The sequence below is a fragment of the Rhinoraja longicauda genome, chromosome 23 (assembly GCF_053455715.1).
Source record: "Rhinoraja longicauda isolate Sanriku21f chromosome 23, sRhiLon1.1, whole genome shotgun sequence".
NCBI lineage: Eukaryota > Metazoa > Chordata > Chondrichthyes > Rajiformes > Arhynchobatidae > Rhinoraja > Rhinoraja longicauda.
In genome coordinates, this window is record NC_135975.1 from 4736457 (window position 1) to 4750758 (window position 14302).

General features: G+C 45.6%; 1 protein-coding gene across 11 annotated transcripts in view; it reads left to right on the plus strand.

Moving 5' to 3' along the window:
• Nucleotides 1-14302, plus strand: part of celf2 (cugbp, Elav-like family member 2) — a 714069-nt gene that overhangs the window by 571382 nt on the left and 128385 nt on the right. For all 11 annotated transcript variants that reach the window (XM_078419503.1, XM_078419505.1, XM_078419504.1 and 8 more), the window contains one exon: nt 698-780. In XM_078419503.1, coding sequence (XP_078275629.1) covers nt 698-780 — 83 coding nt within the window. The remainder of the gene's footprint in view (nt 1-697; nt 781-14302) is intronic.

Genomic DNA, 14302 nt, shown 5'->3' on the forward strand with positions numbered 1-14302 from the left:
GCGAAGGGGAAAAGATTCAATAGGAATCTAAGGGGTATCTCTTTCACACAAAGGGTGGTGGGTTTATGGAACAAGCTGCCGGAGGAGTTAGCGGGGGCAGGGACTATCGCAACGTTTAAGGAGCAGTTAGACAGGTACATGGATATGGACCAAGCGCAGGCAGGTGGGGGCTAGTGTAGCTGGGACACGTTGGCAAGTTGGGCCGAAGGGTTCGTTTCCACGCTGTATCGCTCTACGACTCCTGTCGTCTGTGTTTGTGTTATTATTTCTATGCTTATTATGTTTAGTGTTGTGAGCATTGTAATATTTTCATTTGTAATCCTGCTTCAGAGAATATAATGTCGGGTGGTAATTGGTAGCGAACATGGATATGCTTGTTGCAGCAAGCTTCCAGAAGATTCAGAGCTGCCGGATATTAAATCCACGTAATCATACTTAGTCGTTAATCATTTAAATAAGACATAATGGATGAATCATCTAAACCTAATTGCTCCCCTGCACACGTTGGCATTATTTCAAATGAAGTCTGGCTTTGAATGGCAGAGGGGGGGGGGCTGAGCTAAATAATTTCAATTGTATTGCTGGTATCCGCTGGCCCTAATGGCTTTTGGGCCTTCTCTCTTTTTTTTTTAATGATGATTTTAACTTTAATTTCCAGCCTCTCCAGCTCATACATTGTTGTTGTTGTTCTTTGCAGGGTGTTGTTTTGTCACCTTTTACACGAGGAAAGCGGCCCTTGAAGCCCAGAATGCCCTGCACAATATCAAAACCCTGCCCGCAGTGAGTATTGCTCGTGTCTTGTTGGGAGATCTCCGCGGGGGGGGGGGGCTGTTCTTGTTCGGAGGGGAGGGGATCGCAAGGTGACCCGGAGCAATGGGGTGGCGGCCGGCAGGGGAGGTTTGATTGAGACAAAATTGCCTGGATAGGTTGCAAATGCCACGGGAGAGAAGTTAACGTCGAAGCAGAGCTGCGGAAGGGTATGTTGAAGGTTGCATCAAAGGCCGACTGGGCCACAAACGGAGTACTCCATCACCCTCTGGTTCCTGCGCCGTCGGACAGCAGACACTGTGGGAGAGAGGGATTGGCAAATGCTGCGATGTAATCTGTTGCCCAATTTGCCAGCATCTGCAGTTCCTCGTTTCACGGTGGCGCGGCGGTAGAGTTGCTGCCTCACCCGGGTTCCATCCCGGCTCCAGGCACTGCCTGTACAGAGCTTGTACCTTCTCCCCGTGACCACGTGGGTTTTCTCCGGGTGCTCCGGTTTCCTCCCACACACCAGGTTTGCAGGTGAATTGTCTTCGGTAAAATCGTACGCTGGTCCTACTGTGTAGGATAGCGTTAGTGTGCAGGGTGATCGCTGGTCGGCGCGGATTCGGTGGGCCGAAGGGCCTGTTTCCGTGCTGTATCTCTAAAGTTTAAAGACTAAATTTTCTTCTTTAAACCCGACGTAGCGGCCAGAGTTTAATTCATCTGTTGTAATATCATCTGATGCAAATCAAATTCCTCGTATGTTGCAAAACATACTTGGCTAATAAATGACTATTTATAGTGATTTTTATTAAATGTTGTGGTCTTCATATTAAATTTTGATTGTTTTATGCTCCTGTGGTTGGGGACATAGAAACATAGAAAATAGGTGCAGGAGTAGGCCATTCGGCCCTTCGAGCCAGCACCGCCATTCAATATGATCATGGCTGATCATCCAAAATCAGTACCCCGTTCCTGCTTTCCCTTGATTCCCTTAGCCCCAAGAGCTAAATCTAACTCTCTCTTGAAATAATGGGACATTATGCCAGAGGAATGGTGCTTGCCGAATGGATGTTGTTGTACCAGATGGAATGGATTAGGTCTATTATTGTCACGTGTACCAAGGTACAGTGACAAACTTTGCTTTGCATGCGACCCAAACAGATCGGATATACAGCGCATAGATGCAATCAGTTCAAACTCAAGTACAACAAAGGGGAAGATACAGAGTACAGAATATCGTTCTCAGCCTTGTAGCCCATCGGTTCCTTAAACATTTGATGTGCTTTTGCTTTATTCTTAATTGTTAACTGTATGTTTGTGTTGTCATTTGTGAGCGGAGCGCCAAGGCATATTCCTTGTATGTGCACATACTTGGCCAATAAACTTATTCATTCATTCATTCATTCATTCATTCATTCATTTATTCATTGTCCAATGTCCTCCTGGTTGGGTTGCTCCTGGGCTTGGCCAAGCTGGCCATCCGCGAGTCACGGCACCAGGCGGAAGAGGGCTCTGGCCGAGACGGCTGCCTACCCCTTTTCCGGGGTTCCGTCCACGCCCGGGTGGTGTTAGAGAGCGACTACGCGCTGTCCACGGGCACCCTGGGGGATTTCCGGGACCGCTGGGCACCGCGGGTGGGTTGAAGGTATCCTTGACAAGGAGTGTGAGATAGCTTTTTAAAAAATATTATTTTTATTGCTTTTTCAAATAACATACAAAAACATTTAACATAACATAACATAACAAGGCACATCAACAGCAAGGTCACTTTGAGGCACCTAAAGGCACTTTAAATATAAAGGAAGTAAGGCACGATTCTGCTATAGTAGATGTTTATACATATATATATATATAAACATAGAAACATAGAAAATAGGTGGAGGAGTAGGCCATTCGGCCCTTCGAGCCTGCACCGCCATTCAATATGATCATGGCTGATCATCCAACTCAGTATCCCGTACCTGCCTTCTCTCCATACCCCCTGATCCCTTTAGCCACAAGGGCCACATCCAACTCCCTCGTAAATATAGCCAATGAACTGGCCTCAACTACCTTCTGTGGCAGAGAATTCCACAGATTCACCACTCTCTGCTCCCACCTTTAATAACCTAACCAGACAATAATCACAATGAAAATAAAGACAGTCAGCAGTTCACTACAAGGCCTCAGTAAAATCTTTCCCCTCCAGAATTTTTCTAAACGAGCCCCAAATCTTTTCAAAAGTGTCGTATTTCCCCTTAACTATATATGTAAGTTTCTCCAAAGCAAGACACTGCATAGTTGTATAGTGAGATAGTTGTATAATAGTTTATTGTTTGTCTTGTATTATTGTGGTGGATTCTGTTTTGGTTTTATTGTATTGTGTATATTATTTTAATACTTGAATAAATATTTTTGATGAATATATTTTTAGTTTAAAGTAGGGTGGGGGTGGATTGAACAATACTTAGTTGAGTGTAACAAGGAACTGCCAACGCTGGTTTAAACTGAAGATAGACACAAAAAGCTGGAGTAACTCAGCGGGTTTAATTTAGTTTAGTTTAGCTTAGGTTATTGTCATGTGTACCGAGGTACAATGATAAGCTTTTGTTGCGTGTTAACCAGCCCAAGGACTTTCTGACTCCCCTGACTCTCAGTCCGAAGAAGACTCTCATTCTTCGACCCGAAACGTCACCCATTCCTTCTCTCCAGACATGCTGACTGACCCGCTGAGTTACTCCAGCTTTTTGTGTGGTACTTTGTGAAGACTTTACTGTCTATTGCATATCATTCCACGTGAACACATTATTACGAGGTCCTGTTGATTAGTGCGGGCGTCAGGGGAGAAGGCAGGAGAATGGGGTTAGGAGGGAGAGATAGATCAGCCATGATTGAATGGCGGAGTAGACTTGATGGGTCGAATGGCCTAATTCTGCTCCAATCACTTATGTTTAAAATTCCTGCTAAAAATTGGAAGGTTTTGTAGGAGATGGTTTGAACAATGGAAGATGAACACAACAAGAATGATCAGCCATAATTATCGGGCCAGTGTAACATTTTGACCTCTTCTTGGCTCATCATATTCTTCAGGGTGAAATATTAATGGAAAATGCTATAAATACTCAGAGCAACTTGTGATGAAAAGGTCATAGACCTGAAAATCAATCCTGTTTCTGTCTCCATAAATATCTCCCCACCAACTTAAAATATCTAATGTTTTCCGCCTATGAACTTATGAACCTGTAATTATATTTCCTTCATTTGGTTTGTAAACACATGGACACATAGTGGGCAGAGAACGTGAGGGGCTAATTTAGTTTAGTTTAGTTTTGAGATACAATGAGGAAACAGGCCCTTGGGCCTACTGAGACCGCCCCGACCTGGGACCCCCGTACAATAGCACTATCCTACACACACTGGGGCAATTTACAATTTTTACTGAGGTGAATTAACCTACAAACCTGCACATCTTTGGAGCGTCTGGGGAAGCCTATGCGGTCACGGGGAGAAGATACAAACTCCGTACAGACAGCACCCGTAGTCAGGATCGAACCAGGGCCTCTGGCACTGTAAGGCAACAACTCTACCGCTGCGCCACCATGCCGACTAATGTCCAGGTTGGCTCTCTGTTTAGGAAGCTCAGTGAAAAGAAAAATGGTTGCTCTTTTAATGAAAGAGCTAGGTTGAATCCCTATTAAAGTTTTTAGGGTTTAGTGATACAGTGTGGAAACAGGCCCTTCAACCCACACCGATTATGGACCACCTGTGCACTAGTCCAATGTTATCCCAGTTTCACAATCCTACACACGAGGGGCAATTTACCGAAAAGCCAATGAACCAACGTACCTGCACGTCTTTAGGATGTGGGTGGAAACCGGAGCACCCGGAGAAAACCAACACAGGATCACAGGGAGAATGTACAAACGCCATACAGACAGCACCCGTGGTCAGGATCAAACCCTGGTCTTTGGTGCTGTGAGGCAGGGATTCTATCGTTGTGCTACTGTGCTCTTCTCAAAACAGAACCTACCTTTGCCACCCTTGTGCCAATTTTTTTTTTAAATCTAAAGTCAGTGTGATTTTATTTAATTATTCTTGAGCTCCTGGAAACCGTGCTACAGTGGTACAGCTAGTTCTACTCCAAAACAATTCCTAAGATACCTTACTTTATTGAAAATTGCATTACAAAATCATTCGAGGTTGTGGGGAAAAGGGAGATTAAGGGCTAGATTTGTAATAATAACATTATTTTTCCTGCCGGATTTTCAAATGCAAATCTTTTTTTAATAGCTGTAGGTTTTTGTTTCTTACTGCAAGCTAGAAATACTAAAGGCTGTGTAAGTCCTGCATGGCTTAATAGCGTAACATCGCAACTGTGAATAGCTGTGTTTTTTGTCCATTTCAATGGCCTCCTGAGGCAAAACAGAGAAACAAATCTTTAAAGGACAATGGTGTCTGAATGCTGCTGGGAGGTTCACGAAAACAGTTTTTCTTTCCTATTTTTCCTGTCCCCCCCCCCCCTAGACATCCTTTTTCCTTAGATTTCTCCTGAGTTATGCCCGTTGGACTGAATTGGAGGACAATCTCATAGGAATGGCCCCTTCGATGTGGAGTTCCCATTGAGTAGAAACATCTCTCTCTCTATCCCATCAAAACCTTCTGCATTTTTGAGGGACTCGGTTAGGTCTCTCCTCAGCTTTCTCAGTTTGAGGGAGAAACTGCCTATGTGTTCTTTCTTGGTGGGCAATTTTATCTCCTGGCCCGCCTGCCCGTTCACGCCAGCTCCGCGTTGTCCCACTTTCGCATCCACTCCCACCGCATTCGGAACAATATAACAGAGGGTCAATTGACCTAAAAAGTTTACAAAAATAGGGCATACGCAAAAATAGAAATTGGGTAATGGAGAGTAGTCACAAAAGGCCTACGTTTCATTGCAGTGGCATTCATCATGTCGTAGATTACTGGGTAATCGTAGATTACTGGTCTCAACCCAAAACGTCGCCTATTCCTTTTCTCCAGAGATGTTGCCTGACCCGCTGAGTTACTCCAGCACTCTGTGTCTATCCTCGCCTACCAATGTTCCCTTTACACTACTCACCTCCCACCACCTTCTCTGCAACATAACAATCTCACTTTGTGTTTTCAGTCTCCATTTCCCAATTCTGTCCAAAAGCGTTAGCTGTGTTTTGCTTTTCAGCGACGCTGAGTTTTTACGACTTTTTCTGTTTATGTTTCTTGTAAAAAATTTCCCTGCTTTTATTGAATGAAGTTTGCATTACTTTGATCGTTCTATCGTTTTGCCTTTGGGAAAACAGGCTACAGGTTCCTTGAAAGTGGCGTCGCAGGAAGATTGGGTGTTTAAACAGGCTTTCGGCCCTCTGGCCTTCTCCAGTCAGAGTATTGAGTATAGAAATTGGGAGGTATCACAAAATGCTGGAGTAACTCAGCAGGTCAGGCAGCATGACCTCCCAATGACCGCCATTCCGGGAATTAACCTAGTAAACCTACGCTGCACACCCAAAACGTCACCCATTCCCTCTCTCCTAGATGCTGACTGACCTGCTGGAGTAACTCAGTTTTGGGTGTGCAGGGTAGGTTTACTAGGTTAATTCCCGGAATGGCGGGACTGTCATATGTTGAAAAACTGGAGTGGCTAGGCTTGTATTCACTGGAATTTAGAAGGATGAGAGGGGATCTTATCGAAACGTATAAGATTATTAAGGGGTTGGACACGTTAGAGGCAGGAAACTTGTTCCCAATGTTGGAGGAGTCCAGAACAAGGGGCCACAGTTTAAGAATAAGGGGTAGGCCATTTAGAACGGAGATGAGGAAAAACCTTTTTCAGTCAGAGAGTTGTAAATCTGTGGAATTCACTGCCTCAGAAGGCAGTGGAGGCCAATTCTCTGAATGCATTCAAGAGAGAGCTGGATAGAGCTCTTAAGGATGGCGGAGTCAGGGGGTATGGGGAGAAGGCAGGAACGGGGTACTGATTGAGAATGATCAGCCATGATCACATTGAATGGTGGTGCTGGCTCGAAGGGCCGATGGCCTACTCCTGCACCTATTGTCTATTGTCTATTGGGTCGAGACCCTTCTTCAGACTGATGAAATTGGGAGGTCATGTTGCAGTGGTACAAGACGTTGGTGAGGCCGCATTTAGAATATTGTGTTCCGTTTTGGGCACCATGTTATAGGATAGATTTTTCCAAGCTGGAAAGAGTGCAGAGAACATTTACGAGGATGCTGCCATGAATCGAAGGATTGATCTATAGGGAGAGGTTGAGCAGGCAAGGACCTTATTCCTTGGAGCGCAGGAGGATGAGGGGTGATCTTATAGATGTGTATAAAAATCGTGAAAGGAATTTAATGCACAAGAATCTCTTGCCCAGAGTAGGGAAATGGAGAACCAGATGGGCATAGGTTTAAGGTGAAGAGGGAAAGATTTTATAGGAATCCGAGGAGTAACTTTTTTTTGCAAAGGGTGGTGGGTGTATGGAACGAGCTGCCGGAGGAGGTAGTTGAGGCAGGGACTATCGCAATGTTTAAGAAACATTTAGACAGGTACATGGATTGGACAGGTTTGGAGGGATATGGACCAAGCACAAGCAGGTGGGACTAGTGTAGATGGGTCATGTTAGTCGGTGTGGGCAAGTTGGGCTGAAGGGCCTGTTTCCATGCTGTGTGACCATGAGGGGCCTGTTCCTGCACTGTTCTAAGTTCTATGCCCAGTATGTGGAACATGCAATGTTGAACTACATACACATTATACACAGCGGCCGAAACTAGGCTTCATTGACGTGAATAAACTAAAGGTCATAAGATCATAAGGAATAGGAATAGAATTAGGCCATTCAGCCCATCGTCTACTCCGCCATTCAATCATGGCTGATCTATCACTCCCTCCTAACCCCATTCTCCTGCCTTCTCCCCATAACCTCTGACACCCTTACTCTATCAAGCATCTATCAATCTCTGTCTTAAAAATATCCATTGACTTGGCCTCCACGTCCTCCTGTGGCAATGAATTCCACAGATTCACCACCCTCTGACTAAAGAAATTCCTCCTCATCTCCTTCCTAAAAGAACGTCCTTTAATTCTGAGGCTATGACCTCCGGTCCTAGACTCTCCCACCGGTGGAAACACCCTCTCCACATCCAGAAGAGGTGGAGTACAGCTAGGGTTGCCAACTGTCCCGTATTAGCTGGGACATCATCACAGTGAGGAAGGACTGGAGGAGACTCACTGTGATGGATGTTTCTTTTGTTTGGTGTTAGTTTATGATTGTATGTGTTATTGCATTTTTATTGATTATTCTTATTGGTCTTATTGTTGAACTGCGGGTGATTTTTCATTTCACTGCACATTTATGTGAATGTGGCAAATAAATGACTATTGACTATTGACATCCCGTATATTGGGCTAAATTGTTTTTTGTCCTGCACGGGACCGCCCTTGTCCCGTATTAGTAGGGTTGCCAACTTCCTCACTCCCAAATAAGGGACAAAAGGGTGTCTGACGTCACCGCCACCGTGCTCCACGTGACCTCGCCCAGCCAGCGGCCACGTGCTCCCGCTCCACCAATGGCGGCCGCCACGTGGGGCGCGGTGCGGTGACGTCACCCTGTCTCATATTTTGGAGTGAGGGAGTTGGCAACCCCTAAGTACAGCACAACCTACCTAAGCTACTGCATCATGTCCTTATTGTGTGATACAGATGAGGCCTCCTCCCTCCATTATACATTACGTGTATCGTGTTAAGACAAACAAGGGACGTTGCGTCCACGATCTTCAAAGCTTACAGCCGTCCAAATTGCCTGATGTATAAGCCTGCAGTACATGGAGACTGCAAAATGAGGAGCAAATGACAATGGTTGTGTCTTGTGGCTCCCAGGATTACAGTAGGTGAACTGAATGGACTGGGGGTTTTTTTGTCAGTCTGTTCCAGCATTCATTTGATTCATGGCCCTGGCAGGTGTTAGCGAGGAATGTTTTATGCAGAAACTAAAAGGATTAAATATCCACAGAGCTCCGGGACTAGATAAGATACTTTCTAAAATGCTTAAGGAATGAAAGGGGAAGATTAATATGTTTAGGCTAATAACTTTCCAGAGCTCCATTAAGATTGGAGAGTGGCTGGGCGCTGGAGGATAGCAAATGTAAATGAGTTTCCTTTTTTCAAAAGGAAAGAAAGCTCGAGTCTGATAAATCTAGGCCACTTAGCCTAATATCAATGATGAGAGAAATGTTGAAAGCGGAAGTACAACAGAGTGGATATAAGTATTTAATGGGAGATTATTCAAAGCCACGGGCATTCAATGAGGGGAGGTGGGAACCGGACTATAACTAAATTACCGAAAGTGGGTACTCCAGTCTATGTGTAGAACTACAGAGCACTGGTGTAACTCAGTGGGCCAGGCAGCACATCTGGAGAACATCTGGAGAACATCGACAGGCAACGTTCATAAGTCATAGGAGGAGAATCTGGCCATTCTGCCCATCCAGTCGACTCCATCATTCAGTCATGTCGGATCCAGAGGCCGCAGTCTCGGAATAAAAGGACGCATCTCTGGAAAGGATATGAGAAGGAATTTCTTTAGTCGGGGAGGGGTGGTGAATCTGTGGAATTCTTTGCCACTGACGGCTGTGGAGGCCATGTCAGTGGATATGTTTAAGGCAGAGATTGAGAGATTCTTGATTAGTACGGGTGTCAGGGGTTATGGGGAGAATGCAGGAGAAAGAGAGAGCTAGATAGATCTCTTAAGGATAGCGGAGTCAGGGGAGAAGGCAGGAACGGGGTACTGATTGAGAATGATCAGCCATGATCGCATTGAATGGCGGTGCTGGCTTGAAAGGCCGAATGGCCTCCTCCTGCACCTATTGTCTATTGTCTATAAAGGGGTTGAGAGGGAGAGATAGATCAGCCGTGATTGAAAGGCGGAGTAGACTTGATGGGCCGAATGGCCTAATTCTTCTCCTATCACTCATGAACTTATGAAGCATTGTCTGCCCACTCCCTGGCCCAGATACCCACTGAGTTCCTCCAACACTTCATGTTCTGCTTGTAAACATTCTTTGTCTTGGAGAATTTTGCCAATTTTTCTACGCGGGGCCTATTTTTTCCGATTCATGTAACGATTGACCTTAATAACCAAAAAAATAATTTAATGGCAAAAGTATGCCTTTCTTCCCCTACTTGATTTTAATTTGGAAAATGCAACTTCTTGAAAATCGATTCCAATGATTATTTAAATGCAAAGAATTCACTGATATGCCATAGTGAGTGTTATAGGCTCAGAAATGCAATTAGTTTGAGGTTGAGTTTAGTTTATTGTCACGTGTACTGAGGTACAGTGAAAAGCTGTGTAAGGAAGAGTTACAGATGCAGGTTTACTCCGAAGATAGGCACTCAGCGGGACAGGCAGCATCTCTGGAGAAAAGGAATAGATGATGTTTCGGGTCGAGACCCTTCATCAGACTTTTGAAGTGCTAACCAGTCAGTGGAAAGATTATACTTGATTACAATTCAGCCATCCAGTGTACAGATGCATGATAAAGGGAATGACATTTTGTGCAAGATAAAGTCCGATCAAAGATAGTCTGAGGGTCTCCAGTAAGGTAGACAGTGGCTGAGGACCGCTCTGTAGTTTAGTGCAGTTTACAGACGCAGCACGGAATCCGAGTTCACACCGATCAGCGATCCCCACACATTATCACCGCCCTACACACACTAGGGACAATTTTTAAAATTTGCACCAAGCCAATTAACGTAGAAATCTGTACGCCTTTGGAGTGTGGGAGGAAACCGAAGATCTCGGAGAAAACCCACGCAGGTCACGGGGGGGGGGGGGGGGAACGTACAAACTCCGTACAGGCAAGCACTGTACTGACAAGTCAGGGTTGAACCCCGGTCTCTGGTGCTGTAAGGCAGTAAGCTCGACCGCTGCACCACAGTGCTGCCCCGAACAGCTGTTTTCTTCGGATGGTTCAGTTGCCTGATTATGTATTCAGCGTAGATTTTCATCCAACTCTCAATTTGATGGGGCCTTTATTTTTTTTCTGAGGGAAATAATTGCGCGTCTCACTGCAGTGCAGTTGCATTCACACACACACACCAAAAAAAAAAAAATGGAAAGTAGCTCACATTGTTCCCTCTGTTGTAAAACATTATCTTAATTGGGTGCTTGACTGAAAGCCTTTATGAGGGAAGACAAGAGCAAATGCAGAAGCTTGGGATACAAGGACTGTGGTTAATGGTTCTGTGTCATCAAGCTCACTCCTGATAACATGAGACGCAGGGCGCAGAATTTAGATGGGGTTTTAATTAGCTATTAGCATAGGACGTAAGAACCAAGCCGCAGACACGGAGCGGCTGCAACTCTGCCCAAGAGCACAATCTCTGGCTGAAAACCCGCCCTTGTAATGCCGAGCCTTTGCACAAATGGACGGAGAAATCTGGAGCAACCAGATGCGATACAGTAGATCTTTATTTATTCCCGGAGGGAAAATGATCTGCACACAAGATTCGTGGAACGTAGAAACAGAAAATAGGTGCAGGAGGAGGCCATTCGGCCCTTCGAGCCAGCACTGCCATTCAATATGATCACGGCTGATCATCCAAAATCAGTACCCCGTTCCTGCTTTTTTTTCTCCATATCCATTGATTCCGTTAGCCCTAAGAGCTGAAAACATCCAGTGAATCGGCCTCCACTACCTTCTGAGGCAGAGAATTCCACAGATTCACAACTCTCTGGGTGAAAAAGTTTTTCCTCATCTCCGTTCTAAATGGCCTCCCCCTTGTTCTTAAACTGTGGCCCCTGGTTCTGGACTCCCCCAACATGGGGAACATTTTTTCCTGCATCTAGCCTGTCCAATCCCTTAAGAATTTTATATCTTTCTACAAGATCCCCTCTCATCCTTCGAAATTCCAGTGGACATGAAATTAAAGTGATGAGTGGTAAGGATTGGGGGATGTGCAAAGATTTGGGGGATGGGGGAGTCAGTCTCAGTCTACCCCACGACAGAAGGGGGAGGGGTTGTACAGTTTGATAGCCACAGGGAAGAAGGATCTCCTGTGGCGTTTGTTCTGTGCTGCATCTTGGTGGGACCAGTCTGTTGCTGAAGGTGCTCCTCAGGTTGACCGGTGGGTCACGGAGGGGGTGAGATGTATTGTCCAAGATGCTCCGCAGTTTGAGGAGCATCCTCCCCTCGAAGACCACCTCCCGTGAATCCAGCGGGTCGGGCGTCATCTGTGTGGAAGGAATGGACAGGTGACGTTTCAGGTTGGGGCCCCCCCTTCAGCCTCCAGGGCGGTGCAGCGGTAGAGTTGCTGCCTTTCAGCGTCAGAGACCCGGGTTCGATCCTGACTACGGGTGCTGTTCTGTACGGAGTTTGTAACGTTCTCCCCGTGACCTGCGTGGACTTTCTGCGCGTGCTCCGGTTTCCTCCCACACTCCAAAGACGTGCAGGTCTATAGGTTAATTGGCTTGTGTAAAACTGTAAGTTACCCCTGGTGTGTGTAGGATAGCGTTAGTGTGCGGGGATCGGCACGGACTCGGTGGGCCGAAGGGTCTGTTTCCACGCTGTATCTCTAAACTAAACTAAACCAAACTCTAGCTTAGTTTAATTAAGGTTTGTTTACTGTCACGTGTAGTGAGATTCAGATCAAAGTTTCTGATGCGTGCTAATCGGTCAGCGGACCATACATGATTATATCTGGACTCTTCTGTAGACTGATTGGGGTGAAGCGGGTAAGAAAGCTGGACAAGAGGTAGAGCACGACAAAGCCTGGCGAGTGATAGGTGGATACAGGTGAGGGGGGGGGGGGAGTTGGCAGATAATTCATAAATTCATAGGTTGTAGAAGCAGAATTAGGCCATTGGGCCCATCGAGTCTACTCTGCTATTCAATCATGGCTGATCTATCTTTCCCTCTCAACCCCATTCTCCTGCCTTCTCCCCATGACCTCTGACACCCGTACTAATCAAGAACCTTATCAATCTCCACCTTAATATAAATATCCACTGACTTGGCCTCCCACAGCCAACTGCGGCACAGGACAGAGGTAAAATTACAAAAAGTGTGAGAGAAGGAGATTAGGATAGAAGAGGTATGAATTGTGAAGCCTTATATAGATGGAAGGGGACAGGGGGAGAGGGAGGGGGGAAATGAGTGCAAATGGGGGTGGAGCACAGGGAGGGGGGGGGGGGGAGGAAAAAGAAGAGATTGGCTAAAGTGTCAGGAGTTGAATTACTCTGTCAAAATGAGACTAGCAGTGACTTGGAATAGCTGACTTCAGTTTAATGTCACGTGTACCGAGGTACAGTGAAAAGCTTTTGTTGCGTGCTAACCAGTCAGCGGAAAGACACTACATGATTACAGTCGAGCCATTTACAGCGTATAGATACATGATAAGGGAATAGCGTTTAGTGCAAGGTAATGCCAGCAAAGTCTGATCAAGGATAGTCCGAGGGTCACCAATGAGGTAGATGGTAGTTAAGGACTGTTCTCTGGTTGCTGGTAGGATGGTTCAGTTGCCTGATAACAGGCAACGATGCATAGTTAGGGTATAGATATATGAATGAAGACTGTGGAGAATGAAAGAAGTTACCACCGTGTTAATCCACACCTTTCTTCTTAAGACTGGCTCTGAAATACTCTGAAAAATTGGTTAGTGTGCTGCTTTCCGTAGATATGGCAATGTGTAATGCTGGTCTATGTGGGTTGTTTTGGCTGGGGCTGTTTCAAATCCAGAACCTTGGAGAGTGTTTAAAGAGTTTTCTGGGTTCTTTCATATTGTATATAATTGAACGAAAATGCCCGCTGGATGCATTAGGCACGCCTGAGGTTTACGGAATAAATTATGTATGGAAACAAGTTGCACACTTCAGGTTTGGAGTTGATTGAATGGTTCGAGATCTGAGAGGCTGCTAACATCATGGACTGAATTAGACAATAGACAATAGACAATAGGTGCAGGAGGAGACCATTCAGCCCTTCCAGCCAGCACCGACATTCAATGTGATCATGGCTGATCTTTCTCAATCAGTACCCCGTTCCTGCCTTCTCCCCATACCCCCTGACTCCGCTATCCTTAAGAGCTCTATCTAGCTCTCTCTTGAATGCATTCAGATAATTGGCCTCCACTGCCTTCTGAGGCAGAGAATTCCACAGATTCACAACTCTCTGACTGAAAAAGTTTTTCCTCATCTCAGTTCTAAATGGACTACCCCTTATTCTTAAACTGTGGCCCCTTGTTTTCTGGACTCCCCCAACATTGGGAACATGTTTCCTGCCCCTAACGTGTCCAACCCCTTAATAATCTTATACGTTTCGATAAGATCCCCTCTCATCCTTCTAAATTCCAGTGTATACAAGCCTAGTCGCTCCAGTCTTTCAACATTTGACAGTCCCGCCATTCCGGGAATTATCCTAGTAAACCTACGCTGCACGCCCTCAATAGCAAGAATATCCTTCCTCAAAATTATATTGTTTGTTTTGCTGTTGGTCACCGTGTGGTACTGGGACAGTCTAGTTTAGTTTAGTTTAGAGATACAGCGCGGAAACAGGCCCTTCG